The sequence below is a fragment of the Coregonus clupeaformis genome, chromosome 8, assembly GCF_020615455.1.
Source record: "Coregonus clupeaformis isolate EN_2021a chromosome 8, ASM2061545v1, whole genome shotgun sequence".
Lineage (NCBI taxonomy): Eukaryota > Metazoa > Chordata > Actinopteri > Salmoniformes > Salmonidae > Coregonus > Coregonus clupeaformis.
The window spans coordinates 25,672,032-25,698,614 of NC_059199.1; the positions used below are offsets into that span (position 1 = coordinate 25,672,032).

The 26,583-nt window shown below is 42.5% G+C and overlaps 1 protein-coding gene across 1 annotated transcript in view; it reads left to right on the forward strand.

Moving 5' to 3' along the window:
* The first annotated feature begins 4,324 nt into the window (after positions 1-4,324).
* Positions 4,325-26,583, forward strand: part of LOC121571447 (oxysterol-binding protein-related protein 10) — a 98,393-nt gene continuing 76,134 nt past the window's right edge. Inside the window, exons 1-2 of the mRNA XM_041882906.2 lie at positions 4,325-4,799; positions 24,511-24,686. Of these exons, the coding sequence (XP_041738840.1) occupies positions 4,534-4,799; positions 24,511-24,686 (442 nt within the window). The 5' untranslated portion in view covers positions 4,325-4,533. The remainder of the gene's footprint in view (positions 4,800-24,510; positions 24,687-26,583) is intronic.

The following is a 26,583-nucleotide window of genomic DNA, read 5'->3' on the forward strand; positions in this document are numbered from 1 at the left end:
CTGCCACCCCCGTGCCTCACGGTTGGGATGGTGTTCTTCGGCTTGCAAGCGACCCCCTTTTTCCTCCAAACATAACGATGGTCATTATGGCCAAACAGTTCTATGTTTGTTTCATCAGACCAGAGGACATTTCTCCAAAAAGTACGATCTTTGTCTCCATGTGCAGTTGCAAACCGTAGTCTGGCTTTTTTATGGCGGTTTTGGAGCAGTGGCTTCTTCCTTGCTGAGCGGCCTTTCAGGTTATGCTGATATAGGACTTGCTTTACTATGGATATATATACTTTTGTACCTGTTTCCTCCAGCATCTTCACAAGGTCCTTTGCTGTTGTTTTGGGATTGATTTGCACTTTTCGCACCAAAGTACGTTCATCTCTAGGAGACAGAACGCGTCTCCTTCCTGAGCGGTATGACGTCTGCGTGGTCCCATGGTGTTTATACTTGCGTACTATTGTTTGTACAGATGAACATGGTACCTTCAGGTGTTTGAAAATTGCTCCCAAGGATGAACCACACTTGTGGAGGTCTACAATTATTTTTCTGAGGTCTTGGCTGATTTCTTTTGATTTTCCCATGATGTCAAGCAAAGAGGCACTGAGTTTGAAGGTAGGCCTTGAAATACATCCACCTCCAATTGACTCAAATGATGTCAATTAGCCTATCAGAAGCTTCTAAAGCCATGACATGATTTTCTGGACTTTTCCAAGCTGTTTAAAGGCACAGTCAACTTAGTGTATGTAAACTTCTGACCCACTGGAATTGTGATACAGTGAATTATAAGTGAAATAATCTGTCTGTAAACAATTGTTGGAAAAATTACTTGTGTCATGCACAAAGTAGATGTCCTAACCGACTTGCCAAAACTATAGTTTGTTAACAAGAAATGTGTGGAGTGGTTGAAAAACGAGTTTTAATGACTCCAACCTAAGTGTATGTAAACATCCGACTTCAATTGTATATATATGTATGTATATTTATTAATTAAAATATTAATATCATACAGTGGACACCTAAGCCTATAAGCCTTTGCATGCAATGCCCTGATACATTTAGTGCTCAAATATCTGACAGCTGAACTGTCAGGTGGTCAATTAGGCTATAATGTTTTGCATATGCTACACATTGAGACACAAGGAATAGTGTTTTTGTAATTTGTTATAGGCTGTTTTTAAGGTCACGTAATTGTGGCTCATTTGGCCAACATCCCTCGTTTATTGATGGCGCTGGCTACACCAGGTTGGATCTGAATGCATATGGATGTCCATTACATTTCTCAAATGTCTGGTAAATTAAAATCTTCCCTGTCATGTTGTCCGGTGCCAAATTTTCCTGAAGGAAAATCTGAAATGGCATATTAGTTTTATGAAATGAAAATCTGTCGCCAATTGGATGTAAACCTAGCTATAGACACCCTAAAGACTAGCTAGTCTGGCTAGTCCAGTGTCACTTTGATTACGCCTGCACATCATGGTTCACCAGCAGGCCCAAACATCTAAAGAATAAGCTACCAGCCAAACAAGTTTGTATGAATTGTACTTAAACTCCCCCTTCATAATCATCTGGAGGTTGAGCATTTTTTTGTCTCTGTAATGTGTCTGAATCTATGTAATTGTAAATGTATTTCTGTTCAAAATAGGGACCACAATTTAAATAAGTCCCCGACTTTAATGTGCAATCCCGGTCACTTTAACAAATCTTTGTGTATATATGTATTTTTTTACTGACAAATACAATTAATCAATCAATCAATCCAAACTGTGCAGTAGCCAATTGATGAATGGAAAGAGACATCTGTTATAAAACCAAAAAGTTTAATGACATTCGGAGATTGTCAAGCCTTCGATACTGGGTAAGCCTACAAGGTAGGGAGGGATGTATTTTCTGTTTGTTGAGATTGACATAGTCTGTTTATTGTGGTATTGAAAACGCAAACCATGGTATTGAAGTGCCCGAAGTCGGTATGCTTTGTTTATTGGTTGTGTGGTGCATTGGCACAGAAACCTGTTGGTGGAAAATGTGTTGCATATCCAATGCATTCGGAAAGTATTCAGACCCTTTGACTTTTTCCACATATTGTTATGTTACAGGCTTATTCTAAAATTGATTTAAAGTTTTTTATTTTTTTGCAAATGTATATAAAAAACAACTGAAATATGACATTTACATAAGTATTCAGACCCTTTACACAGTACTTTGTTGAAGCACCTTTGGCAGCAATTACAGCCTCGAGTCTTCTTGGGTATGACGCTACAAGCTTGGCACACCTGTATTTGGGGAGTTTCTCCCCTTCTTCTCTGCAGATCCTCTCAAGCTCTATCAGGTTGGATGGGGAGTGTCGCTGCACAGCTATTTTCAGGTCTCTCCAGAGATGTTAGTTTGGGTTCAAGTCCAGGCTCTGGCTGGGCCACTCAAGAACATTCAGAGACTTGTCCCGAAGCCACTCCTGCGTTGTCTTGGCTGTGTACTTAGGGTCGTTGTCCTGTTGGAAGGTGAACCTTCACCCCAGTTTGAGGTCCTGAGCGCTCTGGAGCAGGTTTTCATGAAGGATCTCTCTGTACTTTGCTCCGTTCATCTTTCCCTCGATTCTGACTGGTCTCCCAGTCCCTGCCACTGAAAAACATCCCTGCAACATGATGATGCCACCAGCATGCTTCACTGTAGGGATGGTGCCAGGTTTCCTCCAGACGTGATGCTTGGCATTCAGGCCAAAGAGTTCAATCTTGGTTTCATCAGACCAGAGAATCTTGTTTCTCACGGTCTGAGAGTCCTTTAGGTGCCTTTGGCAAACTCCAAGTGAGCTGTCATGTGCCTTTTACTGAGGAATGGCTTCCGTCTGGCCCCTCTACCATAAAGGCCTGATTGGTGGAGTGCTGCAGAGATGGTTGTCCTTCTGGAAAGTTCTCCCATCTCCACAGAGGAACTCTGGAGCTCTGTCAGAGTGACCACAACCTCCCTGACCAAGGCCCTTGGTTGCTCAGTTTGGCCGGGCGGCCAACTCTAGAGGAAGAGCCTTGGTGGTTCCAAACGTATTCTATTTAAGAATGATGGAGGCCACTGTGTTCTTGGGGACCTTCAATGCTGCAGACATTTTTTAGTACCCTTCCCCACATCTGTGCCTCGACACAATCCGGTCTCGGAGCTCTACGGACAATTCCTTCGACTTCATGGCTTGGTTTTTGCTCTGACATGCACTGTCAACTGTGGGATCTTATATAGACAGGTGTGTGCCTTTCTAAATCATGACCAATCAATTGAATTTACCACAGGTGGAGTCCAATCAAGTTGTAGAAACATCTCAAGGATGATCAATGGAAACAGGATGCACAGCTCAATTTCGAGTCTCATAGCAAAGGGTCTGAATACTTATGTCAATAAGGTATTTCTGTTTTGTATTTTTCATAAATTTGCAAACATTTCTAGAAACCTGTTTTCACTTTATCATTATGGGGTATTGTGTGTAGATTGTTTAGGAATTGTTTTTATTTAATACATTTTAGAATAAGGCTGTAATGTAACAAAAGGTGGAAAAAGGGAAGGAGTCTGAATACTTTCCGAATGCACTGTAAATATATGTTTGAAGGGAGGTTACTATAGCTAAAACAAACTTCCAAACTTCTTCCACTAGAGGCACCATCATATTTCTCTCCAATTGATAGCCTAAAACTTTTCCTTATGAGTAATTATTACAGTCTTCTAGTAGAAGAGTGTATAAAAGTGTAGTAGTCTTACTTGTGATGAAATATGTGATCCAACTTCTCCACACTCCAAAGTAATAAGGTTGATATAGTAGTCTATCTAAGTTATCAGGCCAGACAGATATTTTCATATTTTTTAACTTTGACTATATTTCACCGCTTCACTTAAGTTAAACGTTATCAACTACACTACCACAACAATACTTTCAAAGAGCTGAAGCAAGTCACACAATTTTTCTTCATGGAAAATTACTATCTATTTAACCCTATTGTCAGATACAGTATGTCTGAGAATACCCCTCATTTACTGTCATTGAGACAGGCTACCCCTAAAATCAAATCAAAAGTTAATTAGCCTACTTAGGCCTACATCATATGGATGAATACCACGTGAATTAGGTTTATAGCTGATTGGAAGACTAGAAAAAAATATAATTAAGCTATTTTGGGGATGATGATGATGATGAGCCGTGCACTTCGGGGCATTCTGTAGCTGTGTTCTTGTTTGTGATGTGTAATAAGATTGGACTGTTAAATGCGGGGGTTGGCTGAGAGAGTCAGAAGAGGGAGTGTCTGCGCTGTGATTTCCCAACAACCCCTAAACGTTAGCCACAGACAGTGATTCCATCGCAGCAGCAAGGGTAATAGATCAGTGCTCTTCATGCGGGGAATTATGCCTGGTTTCTCGGGCAGAGAGGGACGCTCAAACCACCAGCGAAACAGGGATATTACATATTTAACCTTTTGATTTAGGCCAGTAGACATATATTGCTGTGTTTACCACAATGTTCTAGCAAAAAATATTCCTGCTGTGCTCGACTCCGTCTGTCCCGTCGTCAGTATGGAGAAGAAGGTTTGCAGTCCGCATCCTGGGACAAATAGAACGAACTCTGGTTCAATGACGTCGGACAAGGGGAATTCAGCGAGAAAGATTGGAAGAGTTGGTTCTCACAGCCCCGGCTCGGCTTCACTTGGGAACGGGGCCGGTGGAGGAGTGAGTCTGGGAGGTTTATTGGGAAACAGTATGAATTTTCAGCAAGCGTGTAAGCGTCAGTTAGAAGGAGTGTTGAGCAAATACACTAACTTAATTCAAGGATGGCAAAACAGGTAAGCAGCACTTTAATTCATGAGGTTCTTACCCACTGGTCAAAAACTGCCAAAAACTGTTTGAATCAACGTTGTTTCCACGTCATTTCAACCCCCAAAAATAAATGTGACATTAAATCGACGTGGAAAACTGATTTGATTTGCAAAAAGTAATCAACTTAAGCGCATTTTGTCTTATCTTTCACCAAACTTTTAACCTTTATCCAATGATATCGTGATATTTTTTGTTGGTTTCACCTTGAATTAACGTTAGTTGACAACTCACTCAAATGGACATCAAAACTAGACGTTGAACTGACGTCTGTGCCCTGTGGGTAGTGTCATAAAGTGTAATGTTCCTTGATGCATGCATGCTGTTAGTTTTCCCTCCACCTTGCACTGCAAAGGTCAGTCCTGTGTGGAGTGATAACGTGTCACAACTGTTTCAAAGTCTACAGGGCTGCAGACTAGTAGCCTACTTGAGTGTGCAGAATGAACTGGGTGCTATTTGGATCACAGCCATAGCCTGGAAAATTTAAACATTGTAATTTTGACAACTACAGAGCCTATGCATATTGGATAACAATAACGCATGATTTAGCATTTGTAGGTCTTCCCTGCCCCAGTATCTGCACATCGTCGACATCTCGAATGCACAGTTACTGCGGCAGGCCTTCCCTACAACCAGTGGCGATTTTAGCATGTCAATGTTGGTGGGGCAAACTCCCCCTACATTTTTTTTTTTAGATGCATGCCAGCAAAGCCACTACACTACACAACACAACACTAAACAAAACATGAATTGCACTGTAACGGTGACAAACGGTGCCCACAAACTTTTAGGGCCTACATAAAGCTGTCCCAACAGCAGTCCCAACACCTTACCACTTCTAGACCTGGCTATCAGCGGAGCCTTGTCTGGCAGTGAAACAGTTAATTCAGGCACATTTACTTACTTTAAAAAAAAAAAAAACATAGCTGAAATGGCTGAGTTGCTTAAACAAATGTGGTTTCTACTGACAATTGAGATGTACAAACTATGGCCTAAGGGGATGACAAGCGGATAAGAAGCAGTCCGTAATTTCGATTAAGACATTAATGAGCGAGCTAGGACAGACGTAGTCAATAGCTATTTGTTCAGCACTTTTGAAATGTACAGCGACAGAATTCAGAACATGGGCCGTTCTAACAGTATTCTCTCTGTACACCAAGTCAGAACCGTAGGTTAAATAAAGGGGGCATATAAGCAGACAATGAAAGCTCTTACAATATTTGATGATTACATTTCTCTAAAACAGGCTATAGGCTACATGTGCGCTACCAAGTCAGAACAGTAGGCGAAATTATGAGTTGGAAAAGGGAACAAATTATTAGGTTGAGGCACATGGGCTACTAACAGCTTACTACACAACATACACTTAGTATTACTTTCTTAGCTACAGTATACATATCTCCCTGGCATATTACATAATTTATGCAGCAGCATGCAATACATTTTTGGACTCACCTTGTTGTGCTGTGCTCACTTGGAACAGGAAGGTGGGGCTCCTCCCTCTTTTTCCCCTGCCCCGCTACAAAGTTTCGAGATGCTAAAGGAGCTCCTTAAACTTTACACCAAAAAAACATCTGGGTCAGATGGTTTAGCTTCTTTCTTCTTTAAGGTTGCTGCCCCTATCATCGCCAAGCCTGTCTCTGACCTTTTTAACCTGTCTCTCCTCTCTGGGGAGGTTCCCACTGCTTGGAAAACAGCCACGGTGCGTCCTTTATTTAAAGGGGGAGATCAAGCTGATCCTAACTGTTATAGGCCAATTTCTATTTTGCCCTGTTTATCAAAAGTGTTGGAAAAACTTGTAAATATTCAGCTGACTGGCTTTCCTGATGTCTATAGTATTCTCTCTGGTATGCAATCTGGTTTCTGCTCAGGTTATGGATGTGTCACTGCAACCTTAAATGTCCTAAATGATGTCACCATTGCCCTTGATTCTAAGCAATGTTGAGCTGCTATTTTTATTGACTTGGCCAAAGCTTTTGATACGGTAGACCATTCCATCCTTGTCGGCCGGCTAAGGAGTATTGGTGTCTCTGAGGGGTCTTTGGCCTGGTTTGCTAACTACCGCTCTCAAAGAGTGTGGTGTATCAAGTCAGAACGTCTGCTATCTCAGCCACTGCCTGTCACCAAGGGAGTACCCCAAGGCTCGATCCTTGGCCCCATGCTCTTCTCAATTTACATCAACAATATAGTTCAGGCAGTAGGAAGCTCTCTCACCCATTTATATGCAGATGATACAGTCTTATACTCAGCTGGCCCCTCCCCGGATTTTGTGTTAAACGCTCTACAACAAAGCTTTCTTAGTGTCCAACATGCTTTCTCTGCCTTTAACCTTGTTCTGAATACCTCCAAAACAAAGGTCATGTGGTTTGGTAAGAAGAATGCCCCTCTCCCAACCGGTGTGATTACTACCTCTGAAGGTTTAGAGCTTGAAGTAGTCACCTCCATACAAGTATTTGGGAGTATGGCTAGACAGTACACTGTCCTTCTCTCAGCACATATCAAATCTGCAGGCTAAGGTTAAATCTAGACTTGGTTTCCTCTATCGTAATCGCTCCTCTTTCACCCCAGCTGCCAAACTAACCCTGATTCAGATGACCATCCTACCCATGCTAGATTACGGAGACGTAATTTATACATTGGCAGGTAAGGGTGCTCTCAAGCGGCTAGATGTTCTTTACCATTCGGCCATCAGATTGGCCACCAATGCTCCTTATAGGACACATCACTGCACTCTATACTCCTCTGTAAACCGGTAATCTCTGTTTACCTGTCGCAAGACCCACTGGTTGATGCTTATTTACAAAACCCTCTGAGGCCTCACTCCCCCCTATCTGAGATACCTACTGCAGCCCTCATCCTCCACATACAACACCCGTTCTGCCAGTCACAATCTGTTAAAGGTCCCCAAAGCACACACATCCCTGGGTCGCTCCTCTTTCCAGTTCGCTGCAACTGGAACGAGCTGCAAGAAACAATCAAACTGTACAGTTTTATCTCCATCTCTTCATTCAAAGACTCAATCATGGACTCTTACTGACAGTTGTGGCTGCTTCACGTGATGTATTGTTGTCTCTACCTTCTTACCCTTTGTGCTGTTGTCTGTGCCCAATAATGTCTGTACCATGACTTGTGCTGCTACCATGTTGTGCTGCTGCCATGTTGTGTTGCTACCATGTTGTTTTCATGTTTGGTTGCTACCTTGCTTTGTTGTCGTGTGTTGCTGCCATGCTATGTTGTTGTCTTAGGTCTCTCTTTATGTAGTGTTGTCTCTCTTGTTGCGATGTGTGTTTGGTCCTATATTTATATATATATATTATTTTAATCCCAGCCCCCGTCCCCGCAGGAGGCCTTTTGCCTTTTGGTAGGCCGTCATTGTAAATAAGAATTTGTTCTTAACTGGCTTGCCTAGTTAAATAAAGGTTAAATAAAATTAAAAACTCTATGGCAGCACCCAAGGGGCTTGAATTTTTTAGCTCTACCCTTAGATTTTGCGGTGATGTAGTGTCCCCATGAGTGAAAGAACACTGAGCCAATCACGGCGCAACTAGAGAACATTACGAACCCCTACGCTCCAGTATTTTGCGCTGGCTGCCCCACCACCACAGAAAGCACTGAACTAGGCTGAAACACCTGCATTTTGGAGCTGCCTTACTCAAGAAAGCAAAAAAAGAGACCATGTTTGTATGCGGCTTTATTAACTCAATGATTTATTTTATTTTACATTGTTTGTAAACTGATATGTGACACATTAATGCCAAAATAACATGTAAAACAGGCACACAAAAAATATGTATTTATATTTTAGCTAAACAGGTGGGGCTCTGACGGTTCGCCACTGCCTACAACCTAGCCTATTTATTTCCCCTGCGCTCAGAGGCTTATTTGTAAACAACTGAACGCTTGTCAGAATTGTGAAATGCTGAGTGTGAACGTTTTGACAGTGACAGATCATGAGGAAACCACAGTGAACTCAACTGCATGTATGGCAGGTTGTTTAGTATGGGCTCCTCAAACGGAGGTTATTGCTTCTGGACAGAGAAGTCGTCAGGACAGAGAAAAGGTTTATGGTTAAAGTGTCTAATTGGCCACTTGAATACACTTCTAGATAAAAAGAGAAAACCAGAAGTGATTCTGTTTCATACATCAAAATTACTAAAAACAACAAATGGCCATTATGATGACAAACTTTTTCTGTGCGAGTTTACTCTCCCAACAGTTGTAAACAGGAAAACCTGGTAATATTGATGGTGAAACGTCACTGTGCAGTGTTGCCCACTGTATCTATAGGGCTGCAGAGATTAGCTAAGGGACAGCAGTGTGCTAGAACACGTATCTGCTGTACTGTTTGGTCAGGGAAAGAGGCCATAGAGAGTGGGAGGCTGGTGGAGGAGCAGAGAAGCAGGTGATTTGACACAGTGGCTGTCTCAAATGGCATCCTATTCCCTGGTCAAAAGTAGTGCACTACATAGGGAAAAGGGTGTCTAACTGCACCAGCCTGGCTGAGCGGCCCCTACACAGTGATGCGTGTGTACCAGACTCCCAGCCCTGGGCTCATACGCTGGCACAGTGCAGTGTATGAGGACTGCCAGGTACCCGGGCTGGCACATGTGGTGTGTTTTAGAATGAGGTGAAGGTGAGTGGTTATTGATTCAAAACCAAAGGTGTTGTTTAAAGGATATGTGACCTTTCTCACCACAACCTGAGTGGTGATGCATGTGAATGCGTATACGCACACATTCTCTACCTCTTTCAAAAGGTTAGCTTGTACTATACATCAAGCAGTGTAAAACTCCACGAGGAGTTGGGTTTCAAGATGGTTCTTCCACAAGAACAAAACACTTATTTATTTCTAAATTACTTTTTAGGTGTATTAGAGGCAAATTGATTATTTGGAGTTTATGATAACTGTCCCATATTCAATTTAAAAAGAGGTTAAGGCTGGGCGTCTTGGATTTCAAGTTGAAATTCGTTTTAGTTCATTGATCTGGGTAGGTGCCATGGCTGAGGGCCCATGTAAATGTGTGGATACAAACAAGACAGGTAAGCTACAGTGAGCACCGGCTGAAGATAATATGAAATCCCATTCCAAAACTCAAATTCACTGTATCATCTTGTTTTCTTCAGTCAAAGGAGTGTGTGTGACGTTTGGATTCACGTACAGGACGTCCAGACGTACTTTCAGTCAATACTTATTTTCGTCTAGCCGACAAAGATAGGACATTCTCACAAAAAATTGGGGAAGCTAAAAATGGATGTCAGAAAGTATGCCGTTGCCAGAAAATGTATTTTCACATGTTTTCCACCAGCAAGTCTCCCATGCCTCAGTTAAAAAATGGCAAGGAATGCACAAGAGGCAGTCTGTCAGTGGGAGACTGTGTTGCTGTAATACTAGGTCTGTCAATCACATCCCTGTGTCTATTTGTGAAAGAGCATAAACATTGTAGGCTATGTACCTGGCTTTGCTGTGTGCTTGTGAGCTTCTCTGAGAGTGGGTCTGTGCCAAGTTTGCACTGTGTGTGGGTGATCATGTCAATGTCGATTGCTATTTTGTAGGTGTGTGTGCATGTGTATTGTACTGAATACATACTTTTCATGTGTTTTGTCTCACGTATGCACATGTTTGAGTGAAACTGGCAGCCCGCGGGAACTCAGTCAGGGTTTCAACTTACTGTTGCGAGTTAGAATAGTAGAATACATGAGGTGCAATTTCGACATTTGGTTATGCATCAGCAGTTTTTCTCTTATGTCAGTCACTGATAGTCAGTCAATTAGCCCATGTCAGCTAACATTTTTTTGATTGCTAAGTTAGTATAGCGGCCAGCTAAACTTGTTATCATGGTCAATACCGACCGGTGGGCCCCCATTGATTTTGTTAGTCAGTCTCAATCAGATATCATATTAAAAACTGCAAACATTTCTCTCCACCCTATGGCAAAATGTGTATAATTGCAGCACACTTGCTTTAAAATGGCAACATTTTCTCTACACCAAACAGATCACCGACCATTTCGAATCCCACCGTACCTTCTCCGCTATGCAATCTGGTTTCCGAGCTGGTCATGGGTGCACCTCAGCCACGCTCAAGGTCCTAAACGATATTATAACCGTGATCGATAAAAGACAGTACTGTGCAGCCGTCTTCATCGACCTGGCCAAGGCTTTCGACTCTGTCAATCGCCGCATGCATATTGGCAGACTAAATAGCCTTGGTTTCTCAAATGACTGCCTCGCCTGGTTCACCAACTACTTCTCAGAGTTCAATGTGTCAAATCGGAGGGCCTGTTGTCTGGACCTCTGGCAGTCTCTATGGGGGTGCCACAGGGTTCAATTCTCGGGCCAACTCTATTCTCTGTGTATATCAATGATGTCGCTCTTGCTGCTGGTGACTCTCAGATCCACCTCTACGCAGACGACACCATTTTGTGGCCCTTCATTGGACACTGTTAACAAACCTTCAAACGAGCTTCAATGCCATACAACACTCCTTCCGTAGCCTCCAACTGCTCTTAAACACTAGTAAAACTAAATGCATGCTCTTCAATCGAACACAGCTTGCACCCGCCCGCCCGACTAGAATCACTACTCTCGGCGGGTCTGACTTAGAATATGTGGACAACTACAAATACCTAGGTGTCTGGTTAGAGCGTAAACTCTCCTTCCAGACTCACATTAAGCATCTCCAATCCAAAGTTAAATCTAGAATCGGCTTCCTATTTCACAAAATAGCTTCCAACACTCTACTCAGCAAATTGGATGTAGTCTATCACACTGCCATCCGTTTTGTCACCAAAGCCCCATATACTACCCACCATTGTGACCTGTACGCTCTCGTTGGCTGGCCCTCACTACATATTCGTCGCCAAACCCACTGGCTCCAGGTCGTCTATAAATCTCTGCTAGGCAAATCCCCGCCTTATCTTAGCTCATTGGTCACCATAGCAACACCCACCAGTAGTATGCGCTCCAGCAGGTATATCTCACTGGTCATCCCCAAAGCCAACACCTCCTTTGGCTGCCATTCCTTCCAGTTCTCTGCTGCTAATGTAGGTCGTCATTGTAAATAAGAATTTGTTCTTAACTGACTTGCCTAGTTAAATAAAGGTAAAATAAAAACATTTAAATGACTGGAACGAACTGCAAAAATCTCTGAAGCTGGAGACTCTTATCTCCCTCACTAACTTTAAGCATCATTTGTCAGAGCAGCTTACCGATCACTGCACCTGTACACAGCTCATCTGTAATTAGCCCACCCAACTACCTCATCCCCATATTGTTATTTATTTTGCTAATTTGCACCCCAGTATCTATATTTGCACATCTATCACTCCAGTGTTAATACGAAATTGTAATTATTTTGCACTATGGCCTATTTATTGCCTTACCTCCATAACTTACTACATTTGCACACACTGTATATAGATTTTCTATTGTATTATTGACTGTATGTTTTGTTTATCCCATATGTAACTCTGTGTTGTTGCTGTTTTTATCGCACTGTTTTGCTTTATCTTGGCCAGGTCGCAGTTGTAAATGAGAACTTGTTCTCAACTGGCCTACCTGGTTAAATAAAGGTGTAAAAAGATTTTTAAAAAGGCCAAATGTGTTGAATTGCACGAAATGTACCATTTTATTATATATATATATATATATATATATATATATATATATATATATATATATATATATATATATATATATATATATATATATATATATACACAGTGAGGGAAAAAAGTATTTGATCCCCTGCTGATTTTGTAGGTTTGCCCACTGACAAAGAAATGATCAGTCTATAATTTTAATGGTAGGTTTATTTGAATGGTGAGAGACAGAATAACAACAACAAAATCCAGAAAAACGCATGTCAAAAATGTTATAAATTGATTTGCATTTTAATAAGGGAAATATGTATTTGACCCCCTCTCAATCAGAAAGATTTCTGGCTCCCAGGTGTCTTTTATACAGGTAACGAGCTGAGATTAGGAGCATTAGGGAGTGCGGAGAGGAGATTTTACTCTAAAATTGGTGTCTTCTCACAGGACACACTTCATTAATAAGATTTCTGTTCTTCTGGACACTTGTACACAATTCAGTAGCTATGCTATGGCTGTGCTGGTTATGATCTGAGTGTATATGGAGGATTTGGGTTATGTAGGGAGGTTCTATTTAAGTCTCCCGTGTGTGTGTGTGTGATGAATCATATCTGTGCAGATGTGCCAATTGGAATGGTGCGCTGTGCAGGATGCAGAGTTCCATTGAGCAAAGCCGTGTCTGGGTGCTGTTCTGTGTGTGGCTAAGTAGCTCTGTGTTCCGAAATAGAGAATCACATTTTATTTGTCACATGCGCCAAATACAACAGGTGTAGACTTTACCGTGAAATGCTTACTTACGAGTCCTTTCCCAACAATGCAGAGTTAAAAAGTAAGAACAAATTTGCAAATAAGAAAAAAAAGGAAATGGTAACACAATAAAATAAAAATAACAAGGCTATATACAAGGAGTACTGGTACCGAGTCAATGTGCAGGTGTATGAGGTAATTGAGGTAATATGTACATGTAAAAGTGACTAGGCAATCAGGATAGATAATAAACAGAGTAGCAGCAGCGTATGTGAAAGTGTGTGTGTGTGGCGTCAATATGCGTGTGTTGGCGTGTCAGTGTAGTATGTGTGAGTGTATGGGTGGAGTCCACTGAGTGTGCATAGAGCCAGTGCAAAAAATGTATGTTCACCTCCCAAAAAAGGGGGCCAATGCAAATAGTCTGGGTAGCCATTTTGTGATGGCTTCGAATTTGTCTGAACTGTCTCGGTGCTTCTCCTCCCAACGCTGCGCTTCCCCTTTAATTCCCCATTAAATAGCCGGCATCAGCTACGCAGGAGGACACAGGTGAAGATATGCGCGTTGTCCATGTCTCACGCCTTAAGGCCTGTTACCCCTCGGCTGAGGAATTGGAGGAGATTGAGTGCCGCAAGGTCCTGAATATCTTTGAGGACCCAGAAGTCTCACGCTTTTAAGGCCTGTTACCCCTCAGCTGAGGAGAGTGAGCACCGCAAAGTCCGGAATATCTTTGTGTTCCAGGGCAATGGTCGGCTTTTTCCAGGGGAGGGGGTGTGTGATGGCCCCGAATTTGTCTGAACCGTCTGTGCTTCTTCTCCCGACGCTGCACTTCCCCTTTTTAATTCCCCATTAAATAGCCAGCATCAGCTGCGCAAAGATGGTGACAGTGGTGCTAACGAGGAAGTTAAACCCTCAGTTCCATACCATTTTGTTTTGTTGTGTAAAGTGCATTGTAGCCGTGTTCCTTCTAATGAAAATGCCAGAACGGATCCAATAACAATTCAAGCCAAGTCTCCGGTGTTCTCTGCTGTTGTTTCTCAGCTGGAGTCCTACTGATGGACCCGACTGACTGAATGACAACTTTTACCACACAGAATTTAATTTGATTTCCTTGTGATTTACACCGTGTTGTGTAGGTTTTACACCAAGTTGTTACAGTAGGCCTATTGCGAATCCTAATAAATTGTATTGTGTGTCCGGGAGTGTTTATGGTGCTGAGTTCGGTACGGTACTTGTTTTACGCACTGTTTATTGAGGACAATTGCTTGACTGAGGTCACTTGGGTTTCACTCAACCATTTATCTGTCTGGACAATTTTTATGCCCGAGGTACGGGACATTCACAAGTGAACCTAAGTTGTTATTATTTTGAGACCGTGTTACGACGTTTATTTGTGTGATCATTTATTTCGGTAATACAACCAACACAAAAGAACACAGTTGTTTTTGGAGTGATTTCTTTCAATGTTTTAAGGATTTATGCGAAACGTATTTTACAACACTGACTTTTACATAAGTCCTTTTGTATTGGTGTAGACTTGACTGACAGATGAGACCAACTCACAAACAAAAGGAGAAATCAAACTTTTCTCTGGTAGGCACGACATACCTGGCACCCCTAACCAACCATAACCTCAAGTCAAGTCAAAACTGTTACAATTTGATTAACTGTTCAGTACGGGTGGGCGGTATACCGGTATGAACATGAATACCGGTATGACGTTGTGCCATATCGTGCATTTCATGATAAATTAATTAATGTTTAGTTCAAAATTTCAGTCGAGTGATACAGCCTAGTGGGCTAGTTCAAATTGTTTATCTTTTACTAAAAACATAGCCTTTTTTTAGCAAAGACAAAAACTAGAAGCATGGATGTTACACACAATCTGCCTGCCAATCAAAGTCAACAAACAAGCATGCGCAACTGCAGAGTAAGCAAACATTTAGTCAAGTAATCTCCTTTCATTAGCAGAAGTGTCTGAAAATCAAGCGCAAAAGTGTAAGCAAGCATTGAGGATGACTGAAGACAAGGAAATTAATGCTGTTGAGGTTGATTTTCAGGACGACGAAGAATTGGTTCGAAAAAAGGGGGCCGCCTCTGTCGTTTGGAACTGGTTTGGCTTTAAGATATCCGACCTCGACCAACAAACAGTGCAAGTTGTCGACGCATTGTGCTAGCCAAAGGTGGAAACACCAGAAATCTATTTCACCACCTGAAAACCCTGCATGTGAGCGAAATATGAAGAATCTACCAGAATGCGTGCAACAAAACACCCGGAGCAGCGGAGCAAGTCCCAAGACATCTTCAAGCCAGACCCGCACTCAGCTATCACTCAAGGCATCGTTCGTTAGTGGTACTCCTTTTGACAAGAAGAGCAAGAAGTGGAATGAGATAATGAGTGCAATTACGTATCGCATAGCGAAAGACATGGAACCAATTCAAACTGTGGAGAAAGACGGTTTCAGAAAGTTGATTTGAACTTTAGACTCAAGATACGAGATCCCGAGCCGTAAATACTTCAGCAAAACATGTCTGCCAGAACTCTACACAGAATGTCGGGACAGAATTGCCAACAAAATCTGTAACGCTGCATTCTTCTCTACCACTGCCGACATGGTCAAGCCGGACCACAGAGCCATACATTAGCCTCACGATTCATTACATTGACGACAACTGGAAGTTGCAAAACAAATGCCTTCAGATCTCTTATTTCCCAGATGACCGGATAAATAATTGCAGCTGGGCTGATGGAGGCACTTTCATCCTGGGGCTTGAAAGAGTATGACTACCGACAGCGGATCGAACATGGTCAAAGCATTGGAGCTGAACAAATGGACAAGACTAGGGTGTTTCAGACACAGGCTACACATTGCTATTGGTAAGTTTCAACGTCCAAAACACACAGAGCTAGGTAGAAAAATAACGTAACTTAAAAACAACAACTTAAAATGCAGGATAACTATTGTATTCCTTATCTCCTCTGTTTAAAGGTCTAGCTGACTACACTGCCTTATCCTACTTATGGGTTAAGCCAAATATATATATATATATATATATATACAGCTATGCAAATTTATAATATTTGTAAATGTGTGCAATATCCAAACATTACATGGATTACATTGCTTTTATTTATAATTGATACATTAGCCTATGGTTTCAATATATGAACCTATCCTCTCTCTTTCAATAATAAATAGCCTACTCAATAAATGATCCCATTTTCTAAAGCAACATAGCGCTCTTAATCACAACAGTTGTATGTAAATCCTATAGATAGATTACATTTGTAATCATGTCCAGTGTCCATGCTGTAAATTGTTGAAATTATAGCAGATGCAATGTTATTTCTATTGAATAATTGTGATTCATATGTAATTCTTTTTCACCTTTTTATTTTTCAGAGAGGAGTGTCCAAAATTAACCTTGGGTTTCCCGGGCCAAAGGAGTGTGCAAGAAACTGGTCAGTACATTTTCCTATAGTTGGAAGAAGTAGAAGGCCCTGACAAGTGCACAGGATAAACTGAGCCTGCCCCTCCACAAGCTCATCACGGAATCCCCGACAAGGTGGGGATCTCGACTGCAGATGATGGAAAGAGTCCTGGAGCAGGAAAAGGCCATCACACAAATCCTGGCAGCAGACAAAAAAAACATGGCACCTTGCACCCTCCTGGCAAGACATTGAGGTCTTTGACTCTATCACGGCAGCACTTAAGCCCCTCCAGGATTTCACAGATGCCCTGTCAGGAGAGACATACGTGAGTGTGTCCTATCTGAAGCCGGTCCTCCATTTGTTCAAGACGGAGGTTCTGAAATCAAATGAGGGCAAAGCCAAACTGACCCGAGAGATTAAGATGAGGGTCCTCAATTACCTGAATGACAAATACACCGACCCTAAAACAGATGAGCTGCTCACCATGGCTACCTTTCTGGACCCAAGGTTCAAGACCACCTACATGACCACTGAGAAGCTGGTGAAGGTGAGAGCTGCCTCCGAGACCGAAGCCCTCCTGGTAGGGAACACAGCCGTGGGAGACGTCTCTCTTGAAGAGGACCAGAGTGAGATGGAGAAAGAAGCTGCCACTGCTCCACAATCAGCAAAGAAGTCCAAGAAGAGCCTTGGGAGCTTCTTTAAGAAAACCAGTAGTGCACCTGTCCTAAGAACCCAGAGACAGGTCATCGAGCAAGAGCTGGACAGCTACAGTCGGATGATGGCAGCAGACAGTGAGGCTGATCCTTTGGAGTGGTGGTGAGTTCACGCATCCAACTTCCTACAAGTGAGTTGTCAGACAATTAAATATTTATGCATCTCTGCCACAAGTTCGCCCTCTGAGAGAGCATTTAGCACTGGGGGTAATGTGGTCACATGCCTCAGGGCAACTTTGAAGCCAGAAACTCTCAATAGGCTGGTGTTCCTGGCACGGAACTTGTGAAGAGGGAGGCAGTGAATTGTTACATGGTGAACTGAGAAACAAACAGACTGTCTGGTTAATGCTTGAAGAAGTTAGTTTGAAAAGGTTTACAACTTGAATTCATAATGACTGGTGTTATGCTGAAAAAAGACTGCACTTCTTATATTTGGCAGAAAAAAAGTTGATAAATTGTTACATTTTTCTTTACATCCTAAGTACTTTTAAATATTTGTTTATTACATTTTACTGCATATTTATTTAACTCATATGCCTTTGTTTAAGTTTCATGTTTGCACAGGTTTACCACAGGATAATAATAAATAAATAAATACAAACAAATGTGCAATGCCCCCTTTCTGTTTCTATAAAGTTAAATGCAATATTTTGTTATTTATTAACCTTGCAAAAGTATTCATCCCCCTTGGCGTTTTTCCTATTTTGTTGCATTACAACCTGTAATTTAAATTGATTTTTATTTGGATTTCATGTAATGGACATACACAAAATAGTCCAAATTGGTGAAGTGAAATGAAAAAAATAACTTGTTTCAAAAAATTATTGAAAATAAATAACGGAAAGGTGGCACATGCATATGTATTCACCCCCTTTGCTATGAAGCCCCTAAATAAGATCTGGTGCAACCTATTACCTTCAGAAGTCACATAATTAGTTAAATAAAGTCCACCTGTGTGCAATCTAAGTGTCACATCATCTGTCACATGATCTCAGTGTATACAGTGGGAAGAACAAGTATTTGACACACTGCCGATTTTGCAGGTTTTCCTACTTACAAAGCATGTAGAGGTCTGTCATTTATATCATAATCTAAAACAAAAATCCAGAAAATCACATTGTATGATTTGTAAGTAATTAATTTGCATTTTATTGCATGACATAAGTATTTGATCACCTACCAACCAGTAAGAATTCCGGCTCTCACAGACCTGTTAGTTTTTCTTTAAGAAGCCCTCCTGTTCTCCACTCATTATCTGTATTAACTGCACCTGTTTGAACTCGTTACCTGTATAAAAGACACCTGTCCACACACTCAATCAAACAGACTACAACCTCTCCACAATGGCAAAGACCAGAGAGCTGTGTAAGGACATCAGGGATAAAATTGTAGACCTGCACAAGGCTGGGATGGGCTACAGGACAATAGGCAAGCAGCTTGGTGAGAAGGCAACAACTGTTGGTGCAATTATTAGAAAATGGAAGAAGTTCAAGATGACGGTCAATCACCCTCGGTCTGGGGCTCCATGCAAGATCTCACCTCGTGGGGCATCAATGAGGAAGGTGAGGGATCAGCCCAGAACTACACGGCAGGACCTGGTCAATGACCTGAAGAGAGCTGCACCACAGTCTCAAAGAAAACCATTAGTAACACAATACGCCGTCATGGATTAAAATCCTGCAGCGCACGCAAGGTCCCCCAGCTCAAGCCAGCGCATGTCCAGGCCCGTCTGAAGTTTGCCAATTACCATCTGGATGATCCAGAGGAGGAATGGGAGAAGGTCATGTGGTCTGATGAGACAAAAATAGAGCTTTTTGGTCTAAACTCCACTTGCCGTGTTTGGAGGAAGAAGAAGGATGAGTACAACCCCAAGAACACCATCCCAACCGTGAAGCATGGAGGTGGAAACATCATTCTTTGGGGATGCTTTTCTGCAAAGGGGACAGGACGACTGCACCGTATTGAGGGGAGGATGGATGGGGCCATGTATCGCGAGATCTTGGCCAACAACCTCCTTCCCTCAGTAAGAGCATTGAAGATGGGTCGTGGCTGGGTCTTCTAGCATGACAATGACCCGAAACACACAGCCAGGGCAACTAAGGAGTGGCTCCGTAAGAAGCATCTCAAGGTCCTGGAGTGGCCTAGCCAGTCTCCAGACCTGAACCCAATAGAAAATCTTTGGAGGGAGCTGAAAGTCTGTATTACCCAGCGACAGCCCCGAAACCTGAAGGATCTGGAGAAGGTCTGTATGGAGGAGTGGACCAAAATCGCACGCTCAAGTTTTCAGTTTTTTTGTCTTATTTCTTGTTTGTAAAATAGGAAAAATGCCAAGGGGAGTGAATACTTTCGCAAGCCACTGTATATCGTGACATTATATATCTTTATCGTCCGGACAGTGGAAAATATTGTGAAATGAATTTTTGTTCATATCGTCTACCCCTACTGTTCAGCAATCTTATGGCTTGGGGGTAGAAGCTTTTCAGGAGCCTTTTGGTCCCAGACTTGACGCTCCGGTAACGCTTGCCGTGTAGCGGCAGAGCGATCAGTCTGTGACTTGGGTGGCTGGAGTCTTTTGACAATTTTTAGGGCCTTCCTCTGACACCACCTGGTATAAAGGTCCTGGATGGCAGAGAGCTCGGCCCATTGATGTACTGGGCCATACGCACTACCCTCTGTAGCGCTTTGCGGTCGGATGCCAAGCAGTTGCCATACCAAACGGTGATGCAGCCAGTCAAGATGCTCTCAATGGTGCAGCTGTAGAACTTTCTGAGGATCTGAGGGCCCATGCCAAATCTTTTCAGCCTCCTGAGGGGGAAGGGGTGTTGTCGTGCCCTCTTCACGACTGTCTTGATAACAATAGGTCCTTAGTGATGTGGACACCGAGGAACTTTAAGCTCTCGACCTGCTCCACTACAGCCATGTCGAGTCGTGGGTGAACAGGGAGTACAGGAGGGGACTTATGCCGTGTTCAAAACAACTGGGATCTCGGAAATCTGCGACTTCAGTGCATTCAAAACAACTGGGAACTCTGGGGGGAAAAAAACTAGCTCCGACTGGGGACAAATTGATTTGAACGGTCATCCAACTCGGGAGCTCAGGCCTCTTTGTAGAGCTCCGACTTTCCAACCTGAAGATCACTGACGTCATGATTTGACTTTCGAGTTGTTTTGAACGCAGCATAATCACGCACCCCTGTGGGGCCCCGTGGCAGATGTTGTTGCCCACCATCATTATTTTATTTAACCCAGTAAGTTGACTGGGAACTCATTTACAGCAACGACCTGGGGAATAGTTACAGGAGAGAGGAGATGAATGAGCCAATTGGAAGCTGGGGATGATTAGGTGGCCATGATGGTGTGAGGGCCAAATTGGAAATTTAACCAGGACTCTGGGTTAACACGCCTACTCTTATGATAAGTGCCATGAGATCTTCAGTGTCCACAGAAAGTCAGGACACCCGTTTAATGTCCCATCCGAAAGATGGCACCATTGGGAATTGGGATATGTTTTTTAGACCGGAGGAAAGAGTGCCTTCTACTGGCCCTTCAACACCACTTCCAGCAGCATCTGGTCTCCCATCCAGGGACTGACCAGGACCAACCCTGCTTAGCTTCAGAGGCAAGCCAGCTGTGGAATGCAGGGTGGTATGCTGCTGGCACCTGGAGGTGGCCTGCCAGGAAGTCCAGCATCCAGTTGCAGAGGGCGATGTTTAATCCCTGTGTCCTTAGTTTAGTGCTGAGCTGTAGTCCATGAACAGCATTCTTACATATGTGTCCTTTTGTCCAGTTGGAAAGGGCAGTGTGGAGTGCAGTAGAGATTGCGTCATCTGTGGATTTGTTGGGGCGGTATGTGAATTGGAGTGGGTCCAGGTTGTCTGGGATGATGGTGTTGATGTGTGCCATGATCAGCCTTTCAAAGTATTTCACAGATGTGAGTGCTATGGGGCAATAGTCATTTAGACAGGTTACTTTGGCATTCTTGGGCACAGGGACTATGATGGTCTGCTTGAAACATGTATGTATTACAGACTGGGTCAGGGAGAGGTAAAAAATGTCAGTGAAGACACTTGCCAGCTGGTCAGCGCATGCTCTGAGTACATTTCCTGGTAATCCGTCTGGCTCTGTGGCCTTGTGAATGTTAACCTGTTTAAAGGTCTTACTCACATTGGCTACGGAGAGCGTGATCACACAGTCGTCTGGAACAGCTTGTGCTCTCATGCATGGTTCAGTGTTGCTTTCCCCGACGCGAGTATAGGAGGTATTTAGTTCATCTGGTAGGCTCGCGTAACTGGACAGCTCGCGGCTGGGTTTCCCTTTGTAATCCGTAATAGTTTGCAAGCCCTGCCACATCTGACGAGCGTCAGAGCCGGTGTAGTAGAGAGAACACTCGGTCCAATCAGTGTGCTTTGTCTAGACTTTCAGTTTATTTAACATGACTTGAGCTTGCAGTTAGTGCTTTACACAGTGTCTCCTAAGGTATCATGTTTAGAGATCTATAAAGATGGTGGTAAGATGGTATTATTTATCTATTTTATCAAAATGTATGAAGAATGAAGCAGCGCAACTCAATATTAGGAAGGTGTTGGTAATGTTTTGTACACTGTGTATATCATGCATAGGTTATGTTTCTTCATTTTTAGCTTTGTGTGCCGATTTCTAGCTATCCATGTTGCAGAGATCAGCACAGCAACATTTTTGATTTGGTTTAATAAAAAATACAGACGCAAACGTTAAAAAGAGGGACAAAGTGCTGCTTTTTTGACTGATTCGCCTCATGATTTGTTTGACAGGACTTTGTTTTCATTCTCCCTAGGGATATTTTCCAGGATTTTGTTTTTAACCATATGACCTGATTTTATATATATATTTCTTTACAGCTGATTTATTACTATGTCCTACCATACAACTAGGGTTTGGAGTTTTACCTGGTTAAGTTAGCCTACCAGATCAGGAAAAACTCTGGGCCCCAGCAAAACTATCTCCCCCCCACCACTCTGGGACCTGTGGTGCCACCTCAGAAATCATCACACAATGTTACAAATGAAAACACATATATTTGTATGATCTACTATCAAAAACATTTCACTCACATATCTAAACATTTTGAAATAGTGTTAACATTTTAAAAAATGGTGGCGGAATGGGCTTCCATAGTTTTACGTGGCTCAGTGCATCCAGCAGCTACTGCGACAATTTCAGAATGTAACAGGCTGCAATTTCAGGTAAAACTCAATAAAGCAGGCCTCAAATATAAGGAAAATGTCTATACATTTCAGCTGTTTCAAAAACATTGCTCTGCTATTACCATTTCTACTGTAGTAGTGTTGAGCTCAACGAGACAATTCTGTTTACATTGCTCTGCTCAAAAGGGGGGCAATTGTCGGGCCAGTGCCGTGCGCGATCTCCGAAGGTAGTGCTCGAGACGTATTGTCTCTCGAGAATCGATACCTCTCGAGAACCTCTCGAAAATGTGCCTTTGCTATTGTCAATGTGAAAACGGTCTATGATGATGATGATGATGCTCTCGGTTCCGGTTGTAGCAGTGTGGTTCCGGTTGTAGCAGTGTGGAGGATTGTGTTGTTTTTGTCTGTGGGTGTTATTGACCTGTAAGGAAGTGCTCACACGGCTTGTTCCAAAGCCTGGTCAATAGAGCTGCTTCTCTAATAGTGCATGGAAAACGACGATTGATCGGCAGCAAGATAATTTCCGGTTAACAACACTTCCGGGTTTAGATGGCTGTACAATGAAAAGCCAACCGAACAGCGTAACACTATCTATGTCATGAATGCTTTGTTGTGACAAGTCAGTCCAATAGGTGACAGACTGGTACTGTCCCATAGCCAGGACTGGTGTGTGTATATCCTTTACTTGCTCTGTGTGTGTCATGTTGCAGGCTCTCAGACTGAAATTCAATTAGGCCTAAGGTAGGAGCCATTCATTAATCACAAAGGTTACAAACCTGTCTGATTCCGTTTTAATTTTCACTCCGCGAGCTGTGGGCTCCAGCTGCTCCACTCAAGGTACCTTATACACTCTAATGACGTCTTGGGTAGTTTGGGATTTAGTCGGTGGGTAGGTGTTGATGTCACTTCTTAATACGCTCAGTAATGTGGCAGAAGCTTCTATAATGAAGAGCTCCAGTGAATATCTGGCAAGCTTTTTACATGAAAGGTGAGGAATTTTAGTGGTGGATTTCCTCCCATCCTGTATGTGTGCTCTCTCTCGCTGTATCGTAACTGCATTACTTAGCAGTTGCAATTACTGCTAAAGCAATAGAAGTATTAAACAATGATTGGACACTGTTAACAAACCTCCAAACAAGCTTCAACGCCATACAACAACACTCCGTTTTGTCACCAAAGCCCCATATACTACCCACCATTGTGACCTGTACGCTCTTGTTGGCTAGCCCTCACTACATATATTCGTCGCCAAACCCACTGGCTCCAGGTCATCTATAAATCACTGCTAGGCAAATCCCCGTCTTACCTTAGCTCACTGGTCACCATAGCAACACCCACCCTTAGTCTGCGCTCCAGCAGGTATATCTCACTGGTCATCCCCAAAGCCAACACCTCCTTTGGCCGCCATTCCTTCCAGTTCTCTGCTGCCAATGACTGGAACGAACTGCAAAAATCTCTGAAGCTGAAGACTCTTATCTCCCTCACTAACTTTAAGCGTCAGTTGTCAGAGCAGCTTACCGATCACTGCACCTGTTCACAGCCATTCTGAAATTAGCCCACCCAACTACCTCATCCCCATATTGTTATTTATTTTGCTCATTTGCACCCCAGTATCTCTATTTGCACATCATCTTTTACACATCTATCATTCCAGTGTTAATACGAAATTGTAACTATTTTGCACTATGGCCTATTTATTGCCTTACCTCCATAACTTACTACATTCGCACACATTGTATATATAATTTCTGTTTGTATTTTTGACTTTATGTTTTGTTTACCCCATATGTAACTCTGTGTTGTTGTTTTTATCGCACTGCTTTGCTTTATCTTGGCCAGGTCGCAGTTGTAAATGAGAACTTGTTCTCAACTGGCTTACCTGGTTAAATAAAGGTAAAATAAAAAAATAAAAAATGATGAGGACATGAAAATAAATGATAATATAAATGTTTCTCTCCCTCCCTTCTATTTTGTTCTCTTTTACTACCCCTCCCTTTCTCTCACCCTCTCCTACAGGTACTTTGTGCTGGATCCAGAGCTGGGACAGCTGCAGTACTTTGTAAATGAACAGGGCAAGAGCCAGAAGCCCAGGGGCTCCCTGCCTCTGATTGGTGCATCGGTTGTCCAGAGTGATGAGGCACCACACATGTTTATCGTCAACTCATTCAATGGCGAGCTTTACAAGCTCAGAGGTACGCTGAACCTTATTGGCAATCATTCAGCTTTAACAAATTAAACTGTTATAATAATAAGTATTTATTTTACATGCTGCATAGTCAGAGATTGAGCATTCAGGGAGATTGCATGGGGACATTGGGGAGATTGCATTGCCTTATGGGTGTTTTGCAGTTGTGCCATATAGTGATACCACTTGAGCAGCTTAAATTGTGCACTGGGGAAAAAACATTCCCAACAACCCAGTCTTTGTTTTGGAAAAGCATATAATGAAATTGAACCTGTGATGTTGTAACTTAGCTTCATGAATATTTCATGAGTCACATTACTAACTTTCATTTCGCCAACTCTATTTCCCACACTTGACATGAGTTCTCTCGAGCTAGCATGAGTGGGCTACTTCATGGGTATTCTAGATAAGCTGCCTTGTCGCATTGCTGAAAGTTTGAACAGGGTAATTTGTAAGTTGCTCTGGATAAGAGCGTCTGCTAAATGATGTAACTGGTCTGGTTGATACATCCTGTCAAAAGGGACACTTCCCTCTGAGCTATGGTTGAGTCATAGGTCCATTGGGTTTAAACTGGTCACTATGCTATAGGCTCGCTCTGTCAGAAGTAGGACTGGGACGATACCAGTACCACAAATATTTTTTCCATGGCAAAAATGAAAAGACGAAGCAGACCGAACTCGTTGGTCCTTTAAAAACCTGCTGTATGTAAAATATTGTGTGCTATAGCTTAGAAAATAAACAAATGTGACTCTGGATGACGACATAATGATGTTTGTTTCAAACATTAGGGCTGTTTACCTAAAGAAATTGAATCCGCTTTGTGTTTTGTTTCCTTGCCACAATACTAATGAGTATCGCGGTTCTGGTATCGTCCCGGCCCTAGTCCGTAGCCTGTATCCACTGATGCAGCGGGAGACTCCCTGTCGCTCTGCTTTAGACTGTGTAATGTCCCTGTACATTCCCCAAGGGAGGTATCAGAATAACTTGCCCTGTATCTGTGGATGACTCAGTGATCCATCTATTGAGCTCAGAGCAAGCTATAGTCCCACAGAGAATAAGTAATTGTAGCAAATCAATGTAGGAGTAGGGATCCACTGACTACAATGTAGAGATGGAACTAGATATAGCGTAAATAAAGATGAGAAAAGGTTAAATGACAATCCTTATCAAAGAAGCTAGTTGGGTGTATGTTGTGTTGTTGAAAGGGCTAAACACTATACTTAGTGGCATACAAGTCGTTCCTCTGATTGGGATGGTGACATTTGAATAAAGCTCCAGTTTGCCAGAATTAAGTCAAATGACGGAACAATACCCTTTAGTGTAGCGACCTTTCATGAGTTGTTGACTAAGATTTGTAGGTGCACCTTAAATCTCACACGGTTGTCATGGAAACCCTGGGCCTCTACTGGGAAGGGAGAAATTCAAGGTTCAACCAGGAACACGTTTCCTGTTCGACCTTTGGCGAATCTGCAACAACAGACCTCTGTAGTATCACCTTATGGGTGATTTGTACAGCCCAACTGTGAATGTGTTCTTTCTTTCCATGATGTGGATGTCCTTGAATCCCCCTTCACAAACTGTCAAATGTCAAGTCACTGAGAAGGTGCATATTTCTGTAAGCCAATAATCTCCCTTCAAGTGTCCTTGGTCGAACATTTGATCTCAACTCATAATAAACATTTTGAGAATGTTGTATTCAAGCCATAGGGAATTATGTGAGATCTGATACAGGCGCTAAAGCACAGGCTTTGTCTTCATCTGATATCCAACCAAGGGAGCATAGGGTAAATCGTTTTAGTCGAATAAGAGCGGGAGCATTATGTTTCGAGCTTCGCCCGGAGCCATGCTCATTGCTCCAGAGTGTATGAAATAAAAAGGGGAAAACAGCATTAATTAAATCCTGT